Raw genomic sequence first — 23,833 nt, forward strand, 5'->3', positions numbered from 1 at the left:
ATTTTAATTGCGCATTAAGAATTTGTATTGTGTTTGAGAATTGAATGACATGATTTAAGGTTACACGTTAGGTGCTGAAACTCCACGTCAACTTACAAAATCATTTAATTATAAAAATTTCCATTTAATTTCGAGTACAGATAAAGTTTTTTATTTAGGGTAATAAAAATAGTTTATGAAAATATCTGGCATCTCTGGTATCTACACTCTGTTACAATCGTGTTTAAGTTATACGATGGTTTGAGTGCCAATATTCAATTGGACTTAGACTATTTAAATCATTAAAACCCAATAAGTTGAAGCAGATAATTGTGTTTGTGTGTTGAAATAAGATGCATAATCGATGAAACTTAATTTTGCAAAAAGAATAGTTGTTTAACTGAAACTGCAATAATGAACTAGATCGATATGAGTAGGGAAGAAACATTAATCTGAATGGTTAGCCAAAATAGTGAAGCAGAGATTGAATTTTATATGTTTCGGTGTAGTTTTAAAAAAGTTGTGTCTGGTAGTGCATGAAACACTGAATGGAATTGAGTATCAGTTGAAATATCGGGAATCGTGTCTTTCAAAAATATTTACAAACCAACATGGGAAATAATGCGAGTTCAACCAACAAAAAAGTTGACTCAGCTGAGAGTGTGAAGGAATTTTTGGATCAGGCTAAAGAAGAATTCGAAGAAAAATGGAAACGAAATCCGACAAATACGGCTGCTTTGGATGACTTCGAGAGAATAAAAACTCTAGGAACTGGATCTTTCGGAAGAGTAATGATAGTACAGCACAAATCAACCAAAGATTATTATGCCATGAAGATTTTAGATAAACAGAAAGTGGTCAAGCTCAAGCAAGTCGAACATACACTGAATGAGAAAAGGATATTGCAAGCAATTTCATTTCCGTTTTTGGTTAGTTTGAAGTTCCACTTCAAAGATAATTCAAATCTCTACATGGTATTAGAATATGTACCCGGCGGAGAAATGTTTTCCCACTTGCGTAAGGTTGGAAGATTTTCGGAACCACATTCTAGGTTCTATGCAGCCCAAATCGTTCTTGCATTTGAATATTTACATTACCTAGATTTGATATATCGCGACTTAAAGCCGGAAAACCTGTTAATTGATTCCCAAGGCTATTTGAAAGTGACGGACTTTGGATTTGCAAAGCGTGTGAAAGGAAGAACATGGACCCTTTGTGGAACACCCGAGTATTTGGCGCCAGAAATTATCCTTAGTAAAGGCTACAATAAAGCTGTCGATTGGTGGGCACTAGGCGTACTTGTATACGAAATGGCAGCAGGATATCCGCCTTTTTTTGCAGATCAACCAATTCAAATTTATGAAAAAATCGTTTCTGGAAAAGTTCGCTTTCCGTCTCATTTCGGGTCTGAATTGAAAGATCTTTTGAGAAATCTTCTCCAAGTAGATCTTACTAAACGTTACGGAAATCTTAAAGCAGGAGTAAATGATATCAAAGGACACCGATGGTTTGCGTCTACCGATTGGATAGCAGTTTTTCAAAAAAAAATCGAAGCTCCTTTTATACCACGTTGTAAGGGACCTGGTGATACAAGTAACTTCGACGACTACGAGGAAGAAGCTTTGAGAATTTCCAGTACAGAAAAATGCGCGAAAGAGTTTGCGGAATTTTGAGTGAATCGGAAATCATAAAAACGATAATTAAAATCATTTATTATAAAATCTGATTCGGATGGGCAATCGATTCAAATATCAATACGATTGCATTTGGATGGTGTTGTTCCAGTATAACATTTAAAGTTCTCTTTAGAAACGGCGAGGATGAATTAAACTGCTGTTGCCATGTTAATGTGAGTTGATTTGAATTTAAATAATACCTAAATTAGTTTTGCATGGAACTTTTCAATGCGCGCCTTGCATCACACGGCGCGTATGAAAAAAACATGCCGCGAGTCACACGTTTCGTCATAGGTTTTGAAATAATTCAAATTTTTTTCAACGGATTTAAATTCTACAATATTTTAGTGTATTAAAATATTCTTTCCCGATTTTTTCGCTGCTTTCATATGTAAGTTTATTGTATTTTGTTCAATCAGTGAAAATTTCATTCGAATATATTTATATATTATTTGTTAAAAAATGACATGATCTAGTTGCAAAAGTGACGAAAAATTTCGTTACTTCAAAACTTTTATAAAGAAAATTCTTTAATTGTTTCTTTTGAAAAGTTATTTTAAAGGTCAAATAGAATCGAATTATACTCACTTGCAATCTTGGCATTATTATTCTCAAAAAATCAGCATATTTAGAAATTATCGTATATTCTCAGATCAATTAGTCGATGAACTGTTTGTTTACCTTTCAAAGGCATGCAAATTTTATCACTTTCAATCTATATCTACTTAATAAATAAACATAAAAAGAGTTGCGACCTTTTTTGATTTTTCTACTTTTATGCTTCTTATGTAAATTCTCGGTTAATTTTTCAAAAGGGAGTATAAGCAAGTGAAAGTTTATCTTTGTTTACTTTCTCTTCTATTAATTACCAAGCGGTTCCCACGTTTATCACTCAACTCTTTGCATGAAATAATACCCAAAACTTTCGACTTTCAAACAGAATAGTGATATCAAAGAAAATCTTTTCAATCACGTCATAATCATCGAAAGAGAGAGTGATTAAAGAGAAAGTGTCACTTGCTTTTACGCACTAATGAAAAATCAACCGAGATTTATGAAGTTACCCACTAAGAAAAAAACGTTCAACGGTGGTCCTTCATTGGTCCAATACGTTGGATCATTGGTCCAATGAAAATCCAATCAATCGTTCAACGGGAGGCCAACACGGGACCTTCGTTTACCGATTTTGAAACAGACCGTTGAACTGAATGCCATTTTTGTTCGTTCAACAAACCCGGCAGACATAAGTCCATTGTTGAGCCATTTTTAACATGAGGAGTTTTGAGCCTCGTTGGACTAGTTTTACTGCAGAATTTCTGAAGTTTTTTCCACTTATTTGTTTAAACTAACAATACATACCTGCACAATACTTCTACTTCACGTAGAATAACAAAAAATTTTCTTTCTATGTAAAGGTAACACTTAATTTTCACACTATTTTTGCAAGAGAAAAAACAACAACAAAACGTTCCAGCAAATTAAACGAATATTTCGTGCAGTATGTCGTTCAACAAGCGCTCAAAAACCAACAAAATTGAACGGCCTGCTGAGAGGGTACGCCCTTGCGCATTTTTCGTGAAACTGGTTGGTTTTCGCGACTAATAGTATGTTCACATTAGCGCTGATATCAAGTGATATGATATACGGATATACTTGATATCCGATGATATCATGTGCGATATCACTTGATATCCCATACAATTTGATGTCAACGCGTATTATCATTTTGGCATGATATCCGGGATATCATGTCGAGTTGTCAAAAATCGCAACTAGCAACACGGATAATGGCATTGAACGCACTCATTTATGAACGTCACTTTGAAAGTGACAATAAACACTCATTATAATTTCGAATTTTTCAACGAATACTGGCGTTCGGAGACCATAAAATGCAAGACTTCAATTATTGATTCAATTTTAATAGAGAAAGGTGATCTTATTTCAAATGAGAACATTCAATATAATACATTGATTGTCAAACGATATCATTTCGATCATATGTGAACACTTCGACATGATATGCATATCATCTCGATATATCAAGTGATATCCAGAGATGCCAGGTCATTTTTTCAAAAATCTGTGATCGAACCCAAAACCTGTCTGTGAAAATCTGTGATCGTTTTCCTTACTCCAATAGCAGTTCAAAATCAAATTTAGTGAGCAAAAAAAAAAAAGGTCTCATTACCAACACGCTCTGTAATATCTGTAATATCTGTGAAAATCTGTGATTTATTCAAGAATCTGTGAAAATCTGTGATCATTTTCAGAAATCTGTGAAAATCTGTGTCAGTTTTAAAATCTGTGCACAAAACTCAAAATCTGTGATACACAGATTAATCTGTGAACCTGACAACCTGGTGATATCAGCCCTAATGTGAACATGGTATAAGATCAGAGATGCCAGGTAAAAATTTCAAATATCTGCAGATAGGCTCTGTAAATCTGAAAAAAAAATCTGCAGTCAGCAAGATGTCTTGCTGGCAGCAATTTCTCTATAAAGTATGACACGCAAAACTGACTTGACGAGCAAAAAAAAAAATTTCGCGGAAATTTCAAAAGTCTGTTAATATAGACGAAAGTCTGCGAGAATTTCAAAAGTCTGCAAAAGTCTGCGAGAATTTCAAAAGTCTGCAAAAGTCTGCACAACAAAAAATGTCTGCAGCACTATACCCAAATCTGCAGATTTACAGACAAATCTGCAGATTTACAGACAAATCTGCAGACCTGGCATCTCTGTATAAGATAAATCTGTGGGTAATTGTATCGTCTCATTCAGAGTTGCCAGGTTATTTTTCAAAAATCTGTCGAAACTCGAAAATTTATCTGCATTTGCCTGAGTCTACACGCTCGTTCAATGTTACTCTAAAGTGAGTACAATTTCACTCACTTTCGTTTAAAGTGGAACTACTCTATAGTGAGTAAAGCTTGTTTGCTCACTTTTGAGTAAATATGGCATTTGTCAAATTCTGAGTAACATTTACTCAGTGCTACAAATGGTAAAATTAGCTCGAGTGAGTAAATATTACTTAATATCATGCGAATTGAATAAGGGATTCGTATTAGGAATTCTTTGCTTTAAACGAATACTGACTTACTTCTATCCAACGAATGAAGGAAGCCGCTACCTGTTCATCGGTCATTGGAAAGGATCCGTCTGCCTTCCTCCGTTCCACCTCCGACAAAGGGAGAAGTTCCGCCCCGACAAAGGGAAAAGTTTAGTGCACGTAATTTTTCACACAACGTTTTCAAAGCTCTGTGAGTAAAACTTGTTGTCAATTTAGAAACTGAGTCGAAGTTACTCATTCTTCTAAATCAATATTACTCACTTTTTGACATTTGAACTAAATAAGCAAAAGTGAGTACAAACTACTCACTTGAGAGTAACATTGAATGAGCGTGTACCATAAACAAGGAAATTTTTGCAGGGAATCATCTAGGACAGGACCAGACAACTGGCTTCTTTTTCCAGTAAAATATTTCTCTTCTTATTCCGGTTGCTCCCTGCTGTAAATAAAAAAAAGCCTCGGGATCACTGTTGCCAGTAGAGATAATTATTCATTCTGAAAACTTTCTCCCCTTATACCATGCAATTATTTATCATTTGAAAACTCTTAGACAAATGTTATATCGGTCAAAAATATAGCTCTGAATTCATTTTGATCAGATGTTTGTTTTGAAGACAACGTTTAGTTGAAACAGCTTAATAGAATTTTTCTAAAACACTCAATTTTGGGTAATTAATTTTTACAGCTTTATTAACTAAATTATTCAACATATTCTATTTGAGAAAAATAATAACACACAGAAGTATCCAAAGATTCGGTGCTTTTCTCAACCAACATAATCAATATTCTCGTCCATATCACACTTCGTGATTTCAGGCTTTCTCTTTGTATCATCCAGTGATTGTTAAATGTATACTTTACGCATTGACAGGACTTCAAATTGAACTTAAATCCTATTGAAATTAATAATTTTGAAAAGATGACCCGAAAAATAAATTATCCAATATCAAGCTACATTGTTACCGACGATACTGACAACACTTTTTCTACCACCCTGCAGTAATATTGATTTCAACAACTTGTACTTGCTTATGCCAATTTCAACCAATCACGAGCTGGTCCGAAATTGGTCCTAAAAGTGGATTAACAATTGTCAGGTCCTGTCCTAGGGAATCATCATCAGTGAGCAAAAAAAAGGTCTCCCCACCTATCGTATAGAGGCCATAACCGTAAAGATCTAGCGAGATATGAGAAAATCTAGGAAAAGTTGGTAAATCTGGCAAAATTTGGAAAATCTGGCAAAAGATCTGGCTAGTTTGAGTGTCTGGCGAAGCGACTAAAATCTGACATTTGCCAGACAAATCTGGCAACCTGGCAACGCTGGTCTCATTGTCTATTTCCAGTAGTGAAAGGTTCGAAAACCATCTATCATAAAGAAAAATAGTTTCGCCTTTCCTTACTAGTAATTGAAGTATCGTTCTGTTTGTTGGCATGGAACACGGAGGGCGAAATTTACGTAAACAAATGGAATGACAATTTCTCCATTTATAGTTCTTTGTATTACTAAGATCGAGATTTTTATACACTCCGAATTTTTAGGCAAAATTGTAGCATTTATTGGTAGGTTCATTATTGTCACTGCAGCACTAACCTTCAATTAGTGATGTATTATTTTACTCGATTAATCAGAATAATCGATTAAAAGGCTAAAGTAATCGAGTATTTGTAATCGATTAACGACAGTGCCACTAATCGAGCTAATCGATTAATAGCAATCAATCGAGATTTATAAAGTTAGCCGCGAGAAGCGAATCCGAGTTGGTGATTAACATGGGCAAATCAAAAGCGGGAATGATACTAGTAGCAAATCAAAAGGGCACTTTTAGAGTACAAATGAAAAATCGGCTCAGCTTTCACTCTGACAGGGTCCCTCTGTTTTGATGTAAGTACGTTTCCAACTTTGGTCAGAAAAAAGCTCAGATCAGCTTCTCGCGCTCACTCTGTCTGCAGCCTAAAGCTAAATGTTGTTAGGATGAGAGTTCCAGTTTCATCTGTCAAAATTCAAGGAAACACGATCTTCAATTTAAATAATGTTTTTTGTTTAATTCTGCCCACCGTTACAAATGTTCAAAAATATTTCCATACGTTTGATCATAGATTTTATTGAATTTTCTAAACATTTCAACCCAAGTTTCAACCTCATTTTCTCATATTTTTGCTTGCTGTATGATACACTAATGGTAAAGATTTGATCACACAGAGAAAAATATTGTAAAAATAGAAAAATTCAGTTTTTTATACAACGATTTTTTTTATTGAAATAGTGACAAAAGAAAATCTTGGTTGATCTTTCATATATTGCTACTTGAAACAACAAAACAAGAAGATCTTTTTTCTCAGTTGATTAGTTATTTTCAATTAATATTTTGAAAGAAATAACAAATATTTTACTTATACGTTCCTGTCAATTCCTTGTTAAACAATTTCACAGTCAATTCGATTTGAAAAATTAGTTTGTAATGAACGAACTCTAGTTTAAGTTAATTATTTTTAGCGGTTAAAATTTACAAACTTTTTAGTTGAAATAAATGAGTGTAGATTTAGCTATTTGTAATAACGCCTTTGTTTGTTATAATCACATGTTTTGGTTTGGGTTTAAGAATGAAATGATTTCTTTTGATGCTATTTCATTTCAATTTATGCTCGTATTCTAATTCTTAAAAAAATTTCACATTGAAGCCTGATTTGATTAGTTTCCAATGTTTTGGTTCTTCATCAGTCCGGTCAAAACATCTGCATCAAATAATTATTTTGTAGAAAAATTTGTTATTTAATGTCATGCAATTTTCAAGAATATTTTATATTCTCAATACTTACACTTGGATTGTTTAAAACCCATTATGGAATGAAAGAAGTATATCAAATTTATTTTCAAAACGTGCACAATCTGTTTTCGCGAGAGAAACAATGCAATTTATTCACACGAAAAAAATTGCTCTAAAGAAACAATTTTAATATTGTCTATTTAAATAGTAAACTTTGTTGTATCATAACACAAATAAGATCACAGATAAATTGAACCAATTTTTGTCATGATGTAAAGGTATAACAGGATTGAATTAATAAAGACATTGACGATAACACCAACTAAACCAACATGTAATAAATAGTTAGTTTATTTCAACAATAGAATCCGCCAAAAAACTTTTTTTTTCATTTGACTAGACACAAATTTTGATTCAAATCAAACAGAGAACATTGTTGATGAGAAAGAAAAATCGCTCAAAACAACCTTATTCTAGTTAGAAATCATCATAAATCAAATTTAAAAATCTGCAAACAGTTTCGTTAGTTTAAACATGCTACATTTCTCTGCGTGATATTCAACACAGATTTTCATTTGGCAGCTCTGATCAGAGTTGCCAGATATTTTCATAGGAAATCTGTGTTACTCTCTATAAAAAATCTGTATTTATCTGTATTCACTAACAAAATTAAATTTCAACAATAAAATGATGTTGAAAGATGTTATTCCAACACATTATGGCTGTAGAATGGTAGATTCAATGAGACCAAGACTTTGCTTCTCGTTACTGCAATCAAATACTAATAGATTGCTTATACGAAAAAGTTTTTATTTTGCTTCTTGGGAGATTCGTATTAAATTTAGGAAATCTGTATCAAATCTGTATTCTGTATGTGTATGTAAAAATCTGTATAATACAGATAAATCTGTATAAATGGCATGTCTGGCTCTGATTCTGTTTAGAATAAATTGATCGATTAATTGCATTAATCGATTAATGCTTAATTGTAGTCGATTACACTAATCGACTCCACTTCTAGTAATCGAATACCTAATAATCGATTAATACGAAAAATCAGACATCACTACCTGCCAGAGATGCCAGATATTTTCATAGGAAATCTGTATTCATCAGTATAAATATCTGTACTTATCTGTATTCACTAATCATATGAAATTTCTACAATAAAATGATAGTGATTCCAATAGGTTATGGTTATATAATGATAGATTCAATGAGCATTTATTCTTTATATCTTCGTAAGTCATTGTCGCGCTCACAGGAATATTCAACGACGAAATGTAATAGTTTTTCTATTAACAATTGAATTGTAATTCCATACAATTATCTAGTTTGAAAATGTTGACTTCATACGTTGACATGGAATTCCAACGTCCAATAAGCAACGTCAAGTCACATCATTCAACTTTCAGTCTAACAATAATGTTTCATGATATCTTGACTTCCTTGAATATCAGATCAGATTATAATATAAATGTATTTCAGTGTTCATTACTTGGTTCATCATCAAATGTTTTCACAAAATATGTCCATTTTAATTTGTGTCTCCTGTCACGACGCCATCTTATTGAGATATAAATCGGAACTTCAAAATCAGCTGATTGCAATGTAAATAAACAATCAGTGATACAATCGTTTTATGATTTACTTCGTTTATTGCATGAAAATTAGAGATTTTTGGATCGATTCTCTCACAATACCTTGTCGGTTTACCTAAAATGCATCAGATAGTGTTTTGGGACATCAAGTGGAGGTAATTTTCACAATTTGAGAGTCCTGATGAATATCAAAACATCGCAGTGTTTGGGGCCCGAAACGCGAGGGGCTCAACGTAATCGGTGTACTTTCAAATGGCTGGTGGTAATACGGCTGATTTTTCATTAATAAACTTTTACTTCATCACTATTGCAGTGGATACTAATAGATAGCTTAGGCGGAAAAATTTGATTTTTCTCTTTCTTAATTTTTGTGAAATCTGTATAAATCTATATTAAGTTTAGGAAATCTGTATAAAATCTGTACTCTGTATTAAGTCTGTATGCGCCTGTGAAAATCTGTATAATACAGATAAATCTGTATAAATGGCATCTCTGCTACCTGCAATTCGCTGAACAGTCCAATGCAACCAGAGATGCCATTTATACAGATTTATCTGTATTATACAGATTTTTACATGCGCATACAGATTTAATACAGAGTACAGATTTCTTAAAGATTTCTAAAATTGAATACAGATTTCACCAAAAGTATTAAGGAAAAAATTGAACTATCTATTAGTATTTGAGCTATCTATTAGTATTTGATTGCAATGACGAGATAAACGTTTAGGAATCAACGTACCAATCACTTTTTAAAATATATATTTTTTGTGCAGATATTTAAAGAAGAACACTGAAATCCATTTATATTAAAATTTGTAACTAAATTGAACTTAAAAGTTAGACAAGTCTTGGCATCATGAAACATTATTGCCAGACTGACAGTTGTATTACCTGACTTGACGTTGCATATTGGGGTTTGGAAATCCATCTCAACTTATAAAGTGAACATTTTCAAATTAGACAAGTATATGGCACCATAATTCAATTGTTGTTGATAGGAAAAAACTATAAAATTTCGTCGATGAATATAATATAAGATATGAAATTCAATCTACCACTCTATAACCATAATCTATTGGAAAAACACCTTTTAACATAATTGTATTGTAGAAATTTCATTTTATTAGCGAATACAGATAAATACAGATATTTTATACGAATCAATACAGATTTTCTATGAAAATATCTGGCATCTCTGAATGCAACTAGGATTCCGAGCAACGTTAGTTGAACTGTCATTTCCTATTCATCAACATGCTTAAAAATCCTTTAATTTCGCCTAAAAATTCGGATTCTACAAAAATCTCAATCTTAGTAATACATAGAATTATGAAGGGCAAAACTGACATTTGTTTACGTAAGTTCAATTAATGTTATACCATGTTCACATTAGCGCTTATATCACTTGATATACCGAGATGATACGCATATCACGTGGAAGTGTTCACATATGATCGAAATGATATCGTTTGACAATCAAGTTGACATATTGAATGTTCCCATTAGGAGTAAGAAAAATAATATTGCTTTTCTCTCCTACAATTCAATCAATAATTGAAGTCTTGCATTTAATGTTTTTCGAACGCCAGTATTCGTTGAAAAATTCGAAATTATAATGATTGTTCAATGTCACCCTCAAAGTGACGTTCATAAATGAGTGCGTTCAATGCCATTATCCGTGTTGCTAGTTGCGATTTTTGACAACTCGACATGATATCGTACATGATATCCCGGATATCATGCCAAAATGGTGATACGCGTTGACATAAAATTGTATGGGATATCAAGTGATATCACACATGATATCATCGGATATCAAGTATATCCGTATATCACTTGATATCAGCGCTAATGTGAACATACTATTACACGCTCGTTCAATGTTACTCTAAAGTGAATACAATTTCACTCAGTTTTGTTAAAAGTAGAACTACTCTATAGTGAGTAAAACTTGTTTACTCACTTTTGAGTAAATATGGTATTTGTCAAATTCTGAGTAACATTTACTCAGTGCTACAAATGGTAAAATTAGCTCGAGTGAGTAAATATGACTAAATATCATTCGAATTGAATAAGGGATTCGAATTAGGAATTGTTTGCTTTAAACAAATACTGACTTACTTCTATCCAACGAATAAAGGAAGCCGCTACCTGTTCATCGGTTACTGGAAAGGATCCGTCTACCTTCCTACGTTGCCCACGTACTGGCATTTTGTACAGCATTCGTAGAAATGCTATGATGTATTCTTATATAGAAAAATTAAATAAAATACTTGCTAAATGACTGAACACTTACTTATCGTCTTCAACCTGCGCGAATTGAACCATTTTGTTAATGTGCCCTTATAATCTGGTATCGCTTCCGACAAAGTTCCGCCTTCGACAAAGGGAAAAGTTCAGTGAACGTAAAGTTTTACACAACGTTTTCAAACCTCTGTGAGTAAAACATGTTGTCGATTTAGAAACTGAGTTAAAGTTACTCATTCTTCTAAATCAATATCACTCACTTTTGACATTTGAACTAAATAAGCAAAAGTGAGTACACATTACTCACTTGAGTAACATTGAATGAGCCTGTAAGGAAAGGCGAAACTATTTATGTTCTTAGTGATAGATGGTTTTCAAAACCTTTACTACTGGAAATAGTCAATGAGACGATACAACAGAGATGCCTGGTAATGCCAGGGTTGAAAAAGTCTGTATATCCGAAAAAAAATCTGCAGTCAGCAAGTACACGCTCTTTGAACATAACTCAAGGTTTGAGTTGCGATTACTCAAATTCATAAACTGGAACAATATGTCAAAATTTGAGTATGGATTTGAGTAAAATAAACTCATTGCCATGAGTTCTCTCGCATTTATTCATATATTAGAGTAAGCGTTGAGTTTTTAAACATTTGAGTGAAAAACAGTTCAGTGCGTTTTCATTCTCGGAATATTCTTACCGAAATAAAGTATGCAAGAATACGTCGTTTTCCATTGCCGTTTCTAGATCCGGTTTTGAAAACATGAATCAACGTCAATCATCGATGTTTTGTGGTTTCAATTATGCTTAGTAAAAAGCCCAACATAGGGATATCAAAATAATTCAATTTTGACTCCAAACCGTTCAAAAGGAAACGGTTTTGAATCACTATTTTGCGCATTGAAAAGAAAGACGAATAACTTTGTACATGAAAATAACGACGAAAAGTTTCTTTATTTTGAGAGCAAGGAACTCAAATTTTGAGTTGAACTTACTCAATTTTCGAACAAAATATTTTTTTCTTATTTTTAATAAAAATTACTCAAGTTTTGACAATTTCGTCTCTTAACTGAAAAATGAGTAGATAGGTGGTAACTCAAGTTTAGAGTACGTGCACTTTCTATAAATTTGAGTGATGTATTGTGTCACTCTATTTTGAGTTATGTTCAATGAGGGCGTATGTCTTGCTGGCAGCGATTTCTCTATACACGCAGAGAAATGAAGCATGTTTGAAATAATGAAACTGTTAGTAGAAATTTAAAAAAATTGTTTTATGATGAATTCTAACTATAATATGATTGTTCTGAACAATTTTCCCTTCAACATAAACCATGTTCTTTGTTTGACTTGAAACAAAATTTTGGTGTAGTCAAATGAAAATATATATATTTTATTGGCTGATTCTATTGTTGAAACAAACTAACTATTTAATACATGTCAACCAAAGTTGAGTTGATGTTATCGGCAATGTCTATGTTGATTCAATTCTGCTATACCTTTATATCAAGAAAAAAATTGGTTCAATTCACTTATGATCTTTTTTGTGTTTAGATACAACAAAGACTGATATTTAAATATACCATATTAAGTTTATGTCTAATAAACCAGAGCAATTTTTTTCCGCGTGAATAAACAGCGTTTTTTCTCTCTCTCGGATAGAATTTGTGCGCGTTTTGAAAGTAAAATTTGATATGTTTTTGGGTTTTGAACAATCATACGCTTGGATTGATTTATTTATTATTTGATTGCAAAATTTTGACCGGACTGATGAAGCACCAAAATATTGGATACTAATAAAAAATACTTGGGCTTCATTGTAGTTTGTGAATAATTTTTAGGAATTTGAAAAAGCATAAATCGAAATAAAGTAATATAAAAAATTACCTTGCTAATTATTTAAAACAAATCATTTGTCTTAAAAACAAACAAAAATATGTGATTATAACAAACATAAGCGTTAATTGAAATAGCTAAATTCAAATTCATTTATTTCAACTAAATAGTTTGTAAATTAAAAGCGCTAAAAATAATTAACTGAAACTAGAGTTCGTTCATTTTAAACAAATTTTTCCAGTAAATTCAACTGTGAAATTGTTTGACCAGAAATTGACAGGAACGCACAAGTAAAATCTATGTAATTTTATCAAAATAATGATTGGAACAAACTAATCCACTGAGATAAATTAATCATCATGTTTTGTAGTTTCGAATAGCAATATTTGCAATATCAACCCAGTTTTTGTTTTGTCACCATTTCAATACAATTATTCGTTGTGTAAAACCCAAATTTGGTTATTTGTACAATAGTTTTCTCTGCGTGTAAAGTATGATACAGTCAACTTATTTGGCGAGCAAAAAAAAGTTCGCGACAATTTCAAAAATCTGTAAATTTTGACGAAAGTCTGCGAAAAACTCGATTTTCAAAAGTCTGCAAAAGTCTGCACAACAAAAAATGTCTGCAGCACTATGCTATTCACGAAATCTGCAAATTTACAGACAAATCTGCAGATCTGGCTTCTTTGCGATACCATTACCCGCAGATTTATTTAAGTCGCAGAGTCGATTAATCAAAATAATAAATAATCAACAATCAAAATAATCGAGTATTTGTAATCGATTAACGGCAGTGCCACTAATCGAGCTAATCGATTAATGATCAATAGCAATCAATTAATCGAGATCTATATCAGTTTGTAGATAACGTTTAGCCAGGGGTTTACTAAAATCAACTTAGGCCTCAGATCCCCATCAAAAAATTTCTTTGAAAATTTGATTTCTTTTAATTTCATATTTAATATTGATGTAAAATACTTACCAATTTCTGCGAATGGTCAAATAAACAACTTTTTTAGCGTAAATATTTCAAATAACAACTTATATCAAACAATAGGGGGTCGATTTCTAGACCTCGTTGACCCCCATAGTAAGTTTTCGTTTACGTCGACCCTCGCAAAAGGGATATCGACCCCAAGGGGTCGAACACTTTCCTGGTTTAGCCTAAGGCCTAAACCTCACTGTCACATGACTGTAGTCACCCTATTCTACAAGTCGACTCGGGTGACGTTCATTCCATGGTGAATTGAGATTCCAACGTTCATTCCATGGTGAATGAGATGATGAACCTCAAGTGACGAACGATTCATTTTCCCTAACGTCAAAACGAATGAGAAATGATGCCGGTTGTGAGGTTAATTTTGGAAATGTTGCCGGTTGTGAGGTATAAATTTTCTCGATTAAATCTTTATCGTTGAATTTGTTTTCGGATTCCGGTTTGTTTTTTTTTTCGAATCGCGAGTTCCGTTGCCGTTAGTTAGTATGAATTGCCGTTAGTTGGTATGAATAATTTATGTCGATAATCCTGGAAGTCACTAAAAGTTACTGGCCTTTATAAATTTCTGAATCGTTCGCCACGATCAGTCTTATTTGCCAAGTACGCTTCTGAGGAGCGAAATATCAGCTGTAAGATTTATTTGATCTTAATTAGATATCAAGTTTACCTACATTGCAGTCCAGACCACTGCCACAAATTCGAATAAAATGTTTACCGGAGGACAAAGGCCCGTTGTAACATTCTTGTTCAGGTTAAAGGATCGTACAGGATTCCTAATTGTATTCTTTTCAGTTCATCTCTCAACAATATCGAATAGTTTATAGTGGCTGCGGTTTCGGCAAGGACGAGTCTAATTATAGTGTTGGTTCGATTCCTTTCCTTAATGAAAATTACCCTTAGCTAAGAAGTAATAAATCGAATAGAACACAACAAATGCGTCATAAATGTGCTTTACAACCATCGAATTTCATTTAAATGAAACTGTCATTCAATGAATACGCACACACACAAAACTAGATATATGAAAGAATTGAACTGGCAATAATGTTTTAAGAAAATGTTTGAAAGAAATATTAAGAGTGTATGCATGATTTTATTCTAGTACAAGTTGTTTTATTTTTAGTCCGGTTGTTAGTCTGAGTAAAAAGTTTTATAGAAGCTTTAAACACTATGATATTAACACATGGATCAATAAGTCCCGAGACTAAGGCAGAGATGGCGCTCGTAGTAAACCAGTAACCACGTCTTTCTAGAGTACTAACCTTTGCTTTAAACGGGTCAAAATTTAAAGTCGATCCGACCAGAAACAGCTGAGTTATCGAGGTTGGAGTAAAGTCGTTTTGTAGTTTGTTTAAAAAATGGAAAAACCGAGTTTCGTGTTTTGATAACACATTGTTTTATAATGGGTAAAAACACCGTGCAAGCGAAACAATGGATTGAAAAATGTTATCCGGACTCTTGTCCATCAAAAGCAACGATTTGTCGGTGGTTCGCCGAGTTTAAACGTGGTCGTACCTATCGTGATTTTTTCATGGAATTCTGTTATCTTTGTTCATCCTTTCAATTTTCAGGACGAAAATGCACCCGTTCTTCATGGAATTCGTCGAGTCAATCCTGTCATTTTTATTGCTTTCAGACTACTTAGATTGAGATTTGTCTGTATCGCAATAATTACCGTTGTTTTATAGAATTTAGACTACAATCTATAAATATGCTAAAACTACATTGCGTCATTTAGTAAAACAATATAATTATTGTTTACAATATTATTTGAGTTGTATCTGGTTTACTAAGTAATTCAATTATTATAATATTTGTTTCACGATGTATATATTTTTTTATTATTCTCCCTTGTGGCTGGATTATTCTACCACATTCGCCACCACCTCCACTCTATTACTTATCATAAACAATCTAAATGAATTTGTCATTAAAGGTTTTTGGTTTCAGCAGACCTGTTTTGGCGCTAGAACACTCTTCGCTGATTAAGCAAAATGGAAATTTATGTTTTTAAATCACTTTAATATCAGTGATCTAATATTTCAGTAAAACTGACAAATCATCAACTGAATATATTTTTCTTTTCTGAAATTATAATTTAAAACAGAGAGTTTACCGCCCAAAAAGATACAATTCTCAGTGGTTTGTGATATATTTCTTTAGAAATCATCAGAAGAACATCATAAAACTAGGAATTGTAGCCCATACCAATATACTCGTAACAATTCAGATGACAGTCCCAATAACTCACAAACTGAGCTTCAGTTGAACTGCTCTTAGTGTTAACTATAATCAAAGACATCATATTACCGCAATTTTCAGCACTCACATTTTACGAACAAATCTTAATCGATATACTTTTTTGTAAGCCATCTCCTGCCTAACGCGCGTCTGTGAAAATAGCAACACTTGACACCCATACATTTGACATGACATGTTGAACGTGATACCGACGACACGACCTGCCACTCGTCTATCAAAACTGTATCGTAAATTTAACTACCCCTCAGTAACTGGAAATGTCAAATCGGAAACGCTAGTGAATTTTTTTAAACTGGCAGCACAAGTTGATATATTTATTGATTTTGAATAACAGTCACCATATCCTTGGTTACTGCATACCGAAGGCAAGATGAATGTAAACAAAATAAATTTCAGATCGGTTATTTTATTACGGAACATTTTAATGGATTTACCTGACTCGAGCGGAATGTAAAAATTGAGGAGTATGAGTTATGTCTTTTATAAAGTCAAGTTCAAAATTCAGGTCTTGACATGAAACCGTTGTGTGAGAAGGAAGACATGGAAATGACCGACAACGAGCTAGTGCTCTGCGACCGGCATAACGTACGGTAAAATGATTTCATTGTGGAATTTCACTAGTAATCCTCGAATAGTGGCCAACAAGGTGAAATACTGTTTCTACTGCTGCGCAATGAACCGACACAAAACAATTTTGACACCGGTATATTACACCGAATCCTACTGCCCAGAAAAGCTAGCAGTTGAAGTGTACGGATGAATCGCTGGAACCAGATCATTGTCCTCGTTCGTTGGTTTCATCCATAGTTTCGATTAAATTCCGAAAATCGAGTTCATTTAAATGCATTTCTGCTTAATTTGGACAAAGTTGACTAATAGAACTATTCCACCGCTTTCAAAACATGTTTATTTGTTTTGGGGTTCCTTGGTAACTAGTCCATAGCAACTTAAACAGTGTTGCTCGAGAAGATTATTTTTATCATTTACAAGGGGTCGCTAGATTTGTGGTAACTGGCGGTGAATCGTTAGCGAACAGTTTTAATGCTGATTTTTCTTCGGAGTGCCTGGTCGTGTCGTCGGTGATACTGTGCGATGGCGTTGCTGAACTGAAGAAATTTGGCTCTATGCTGGTGGCAGGGTCTACAATAATGCAGACACTGTAATCAATAATGAAAATCAAACAATTTCTAATATTGATAAACGGAGACTAGTTCAAAACTAAAAAATCAAAGCATGGGATGTTCAATCAATTTGGTGGTACTAGAATAATCCCCAGCCGACAAATGTGTTTTACATTTCTTCAATTTCGCTAATCGAAACTCTTTTACTATACGGTTTAACTATAACAACGATTAATCACACGGTTTTACTATAACAACGATTAATCACAAAACTGCATGAAAGTTGTTTTTTAGAATTAACCGCAGAAGCCGTTTTCGATTTGGATTCAAACCAAAGTAAAAACCAATTAGATTAAAACAGCTAATTAACCGGCCTAATATTGATCGGATTTCAAGTCACTCCAAATAGATTTCAAAAGTGGAGTGACCAAGTTTGCTAACCATACCTTGGGAAAATTCATCAATTTTACTCGACTCTTAGAATGTAATTCATTTGTTGTCAGTAAGCGAAGGTCCCTTGAATATGTAATTAAACTGATTGACGCAAAGTAATTTAATCATTTCCAATATAATATCCTTACGAAATTGAGCTGATTTTTAAACGCGTCTATAATTAATTGTTTCCAAAAACTCCTCTTGAGTTTATAATAATTTGAGCAGAAATAACTTATTTTAACAAAACGGGACAGGTTATTAAACGATGTTTAGATTGAACACATGAAATAAAATCAGTTTTCACATCAAGTTGATTTTGTTAAAGCTTTACCTGTCGAAAGCTAAAAAAATTAAGTAGACTATGTTTTAAGCAGTTTATCAGTGATCTAGTTTTTTTCATTTTTCACAATTTCAAATCAGAGCTGAATTTTGTTTTTTTTTTGTATTTAGCTTAACCTGTCGAAAGCTCAAATGAAAATGTAACCAGCCAAAATAATATTTTCCAAACCGGTTTGCAGTGACCTAGCTTGACCTAACGCAAGTCAACCATTTATTTTCGTGACCTGTCGCACGAAGGACTGCATCTCTGGTTATCGGTTTGGCTGATACTTGAAATAGTTTGACCTGTCGCAAACTTTTCTCTTTTACCGGTCCCAATCCTTTCCTTGATTTCTTGAAATTTGACTTTGGACTTTCATCGTTATACTTACATTTAGGGAGTTTATTGTGCTGCGCCATTGTCGTGATTTTTTCATGGAATTCTGCTATCTTTGTTCATCCTTTCAATTTTCAGGACGAAAATGCACCCGTTCTTCATGGAATTCATCGAGTCAATCCTGTCATTTTTTTCTGCTTTCAGACTACTTAGATTGAGATTTGTCTGTATCGCAATAATTACCGTTGTTTTATAGAATTTAGAACAATCTATAAATATGATAAAACTACATTGCGTCATTTAGTAAAACAATATAATTATTGTTTACAATATTATTTGAGTTGTATCTGGTTTACTAAGTAATTCAATTATTATAATATTTGTTTCACGATGTATATATATTTTTATTATTCTCTCTTGTGGCTGGATTATTCTACCACAGTACCGACACAAATGACTCGGAACGCTCGGCTAGACCTGTGGAAGCCGTTACACCGGAAAATGTGAGTGAAGTGACAAAAATTATAATGAAAGATCGTAAAGTGAAGCTCCGTGAGATTGCTGAGATGACACAGATATCATATGGAAGTGTATTTACTATCCTTCATGAAAAATTGAGCATGAAAAAGGTTTTTTCCAAGTGGGTGCCGCGATTGCTTTCGATGGAACAAAAACAGCAACGAGTCGATGATTCAGAAAGCAGTTTTACTAAAAAAAAACGTTGGAACCATTGTATCACCCCAAGGGGCAAGTCACTCTAAACTCTAGACAATCTCATACTAATAAACTCATGTAATTCTAAAATAATCTTCTCTAATCTCATTTAATCCCAACTAGTCTAGATAAGCTTGTGTAATTTAAAACTAATCCAACCTAGTTTTGCTTAATCTTGTTTGAATTGTATCTGTCATTCGAGCTCCCACGCAGAGATGCCATTTATACAGATTTATCTGTATTATACAGAGTTTTACATGCGCATACAGATTTTATACAGATTTTTCAAATTAAATACAGATTTATACAAATACCACAAAAAGTAAGAAAGAAATAATGAAACTTTTCCGTCTAAGCGTGTTTGATTGCCCATATTAAATTGAACATTTTTTCGTGCAGCTGTTTAATGATGAACGCTGAAATACATTTATATCATAATTTGAAACCAATTTGAACTCATGTTCAAGGAAGTCATGGCGTCATGAAACTTTATTGTCAGACTGAAAAATTGTATGACCTGACTTGACGTTGCGTATTGGGCGTTTGAATTCCATGTTTGAATTTCAAGTCATCATTTTCAAACGGAAAAAGTATATGGATTTTCAATTCAATTGTGGTTGATAACAAAAACAATTAAATTTCGTCGTTGTGTAGCCCCTCGACTTGCTCAGTGGGTGGTTAGAGGGGAAATTATGTTTACAATCACTACTACTTGTTTGAGCATTGCATTTACTCACCACGGTACTCACTCTTGAACGGGAACTGTAGGAAAACGAAACACCTATTGAGCAATTTGACGTCTCTGTTACTCACACCGATGAAGAGTGCGCAGATCTATTCATATACGAAATTGGAATGTGTGCGAGCCGAAGTCAAAGTTTGTTGTGGGTTCAATTTTACACTGAGGAAAAACATTTTTGACTCATAATCATACACTGCGAAAAATGCATATAGAATTTCGTAAGCTATGGACTAATGAACCAAGTAGAAGACAGTACCATTACGTGGTATAGAGTTTCATGAACGATTTTATGTCTTTCTCAACTGTTCTCTTGGCATTGCAGTGTTTTTTATTGCATATATGTCTTCAATAATTGGCACGATGCGGCTCGACAAAATTCACTGGGTTATTTCGACACACTCACACTAGCATTAACCTTTCAACTGCTGAGAATAGCCACACCAACACATTCGCACGTGGATTGGACTCACGACGTAAAATACACTGGTGGCGTAGTAAGACAGTTTTGGTTGTGTTGGTAATTTTCTCACGAAATTAAGTATGGCGCGCCGGGATTCAAGCATGTAAACATAAACAAACGACCAGTTCAGATCGGGATTTCACTTCTAAGTTACTCCAGTTGTCGCGCAGCCTGGCGAATCTTTCGCACTAATTGAAAATCTAGACATTTATTCTTCAAGGGCTTGCAAGGTAACGTCGAAATATAGAAAATTTTACACACATCCGATTCTGTTCATTTCGTTGGAGGAAGGATTTGGCGGATCGCACTGTGGTATCTATTACAGTTATTATGGATAATGGAGTGATTGTGCTGTGGGTGGCATTTCAAATGCAGGTGATGAAAACGATTGAAACATCCCGGAACAAAACACCGCAATTCACTGTCAATATTTTCGCAAACAGAATCAACTCTAAATATTTTCATAAAAGCAACTCCCGAAACGTCAGTTGTTTATGTTTTTCTTCTTCGCGTCTCTCTGTTATTCCAAAATAAAATGACAACCGCACTAACACATAGAAAAACGTGATCACCAGGTATTTTACATCGTGGATTGGACTATAGCTGTTGAAAACCAAGACGGACAACCAAAAGGTTAATAAAATATTAGAATATGGAATTTCTGGAAAGCGGAACCAGAAAGTCTCCTTCTGGAGAACACTCGAAGACGAGCGCTTTAGAGTCCGGAAAACGATAAAAAGAAGAGTGTCTTTGTACTAAATCTGTTCATTTTATCGAAACTCAGCTAATTTTTCACATTCGACATTTTTATAAATTATTCGGTACCCTTCCCTGTACATTTAACTTATGGCTAGTGACGTCACTTAATACTCTAACTACTTGCGCTTTTGATGGGTTTTTGTTGGTGTAGGTCCGGTTCTTCCGATCTAGCCGGTCATGATTCCAGCGTGGTAGTAGGTTTTTATCGGCGTCACTCGCAACCTGGATACGTTAACGCCATAGAGCGTAATAGCATCAACGGTGACAATGGCGCCAGATATAGCAATGGCGTCTGAGATGGTGATGACGTCCGGAATGCTATGGCGGTGAGAGATGGTAATGGCGTCGTAGATGACAATGACGTCCATGCACTAGTGGTCTCGTGCTACTTTTCGCAGTGATCCCCTTCGTTCATTACTTTTCCGCTTCAGTGGTTTTCTGGATAACTCGTCACTACTGGATCAGGTGCTTTTTGGCCTGTGAAAACACACTCCGAATGAAGTCCGAAGCCCAAGAATAAAAGGCCCGCTGGGGACCTACCCAACAGTCATTAGCATAAAGCGCATGGGGAACTTAACCTAACACCAATTCATTACCCATATTTTAATTTATAAATTTACCTTTTATAACGTTTTTTAATCTGTGTGAATATGTTTTCCGTATTTTAATCAACTATTTTTAACACTGTACAAAATATATAACAATTTTTTAATAATCACTGACAAATGTTTTCAATTATTAACTAACCGTACTAACACTTTGTGTTCTTTTACTATTAACTATTTAACTTTTAATTCTCTACTGTTATCTATAGAAATAAAACATTAGTACTGAACACCACTCCACCATTAAGAAAATGTAATACTAGCAAAATCCGAAAACCGCGCGCACTTCTTAATTCTTCAAGTGTTCACATGCGAAAGAACGTTTCAGGCACTTTACCGAGTCAACTAAGTTCAGGTAGCATTTAGACAAATGTCACCATTATCTCGATACCAACCGAACTGACAGTTACGTTTTCAAATATTGGTAGCCTTTTTCCTAGCTCCAACAGCCATAGGGAGCATATCACGCAACACAATGTTCAAACCGTTGTGATGAAACATCCTGGTCGAGCACATGCAACACTTTCCGTAGTGAGTGACCCATCCGTCTCAGACATAAGAATGGACGTGGAAGGCTATCACTCACACGGTAACGGTAGTGATCTGAGTTGGGTTAAGGAATTTGGGAACTCGAGCGTGTGAGTCTTCGCTACATTTGTATTGTGGTGGAGCCAACAATTAATCAGTGTAACATAGGGTTACAGTTGAATGCTCTTGTCAGCAGAGATGGCATTTCACCAGAGTGATACACGCTAGAGTCAGATTTTTGCCACACCGAGGATGCAAAAAACGAAGCACCGCACAAAGAGGAAAGCGCACTTCTTCTCAGTGTCGAATACACAATGCTGTGGTTAAAGCAGCTAGCGCGAGTGAAACACGTACTCTTCGCATGAATCGCTCACACGCGCTCTCGTCTAAATACACCCAAGTGACCACTGGCGCGTGATGGTGAGCGAACACTTCTGTGAACTTCAATTAATAGAGAGTAGATCTGGCCTTGCTATGAAAAATTTGCAAGGAAAACCGAAAATTTTACGATAAATTGTTTTATTTTGCAGATTTTGCGTGTCCACGTTTCATCTACGAAAAGCATACAGCAGAGTGCTCACCGGCGTGTACACCTCTGTGAAAGTATCTGCATCCACCTCAGAGAATTTATTAGCTAATGCTCTATCACTTTGGTGCGATTCAGTGGAAGAGGTAAAAGGAAATAAACAAACGCACGCATGATGCGTGCACACTTTACAAAACAGTGGTGTATAAATGTGAAAGAGAAGAGCTCTCGTTGAAGTTGTCAGTGCGAGGGGAGAAATTTTGCTTGCTCTTCGTCACACAGAGGAGATAGACATCTCTGCTTGTCAGTGCGGCAAGGACTTACGATATAAAGGAATGCTCCTTGCATTTGCCATTCATTAACAATAATCTAATGGAATAACATATTTAAACATCATTTTTTCCCGAAATTTCCTTTCATTAGTGAATACAGATAAATACAGATTTTTTATACAAAGCAGTACAGTTTTCTATGAAAATATCTGGCAACTCTGCTTCCACGTTTACGGCTTCTTATGTCAAAATAATGCTTTTCCAGATCTCGGCTAAACTTCTCTAATCCCATTCTAATCCAGCGAGATCCCTGCTAAACTTTTTTACTACCGGTAAAACTTGTTTGAGTTCAGACAAAGTTTAGAGTGATTTGCCCCTTGTATTACCCTAAAAGGTGATTATGTTGATGAATAAAACAAAAAATTTGCAAAAAATGTTGTTTCCATTGTTAGTCTCGGGACTTATTGATCCATGTGTTACTTGTCAAAAGAGACACTTATTATAGTCGTCATGAAGCTGGATAGTGCTGTAGATTGAATATTCAGTTTACGCCAACAGACTGATGATTGGTTTTTAACGGTCAA

General features: G+C 34.2%; 1 protein-coding gene across 2 annotated transcripts in view; it reads left to right on the forward strand.

Moving 5' to 3' along the window:
* Window positions 1-268: 268 nt before the first annotated feature.
* LOC131432126 (cAMP-dependent protein kinase catalytic subunit 1) overlaps window positions 269-23,833 on the forward strand; it is a 44,154-nt gene continuing 20,589 nt past the window's right edge. For both annotated transcript variants that reach the window (XM_058598225.1, XM_058598226.1), the window contains exon 1: window positions 269-1,828. In XM_058598225.1, coding sequence (XP_058454208.1) covers window positions 591-1,652 — 1,062 coding nt within the window. In that variant the 5' untranslated portion in view covers window positions 269-590 and the 3' untranslated portion in view covers window positions 1,653-1,828. The remainder of the gene's footprint in view (window positions 1,829-23,833) is intronic.

This window comes from Malaya genurostris, chromosome 2 (assembly GCF_030247185.1).
Source record: "Malaya genurostris strain Urasoe2022 chromosome 2, Malgen_1.1, whole genome shotgun sequence".
Taxonomy (NCBI): Eukaryota; Metazoa; Arthropoda; class Insecta; order Diptera; family Culicidae; genus Malaya; species Malaya genurostris.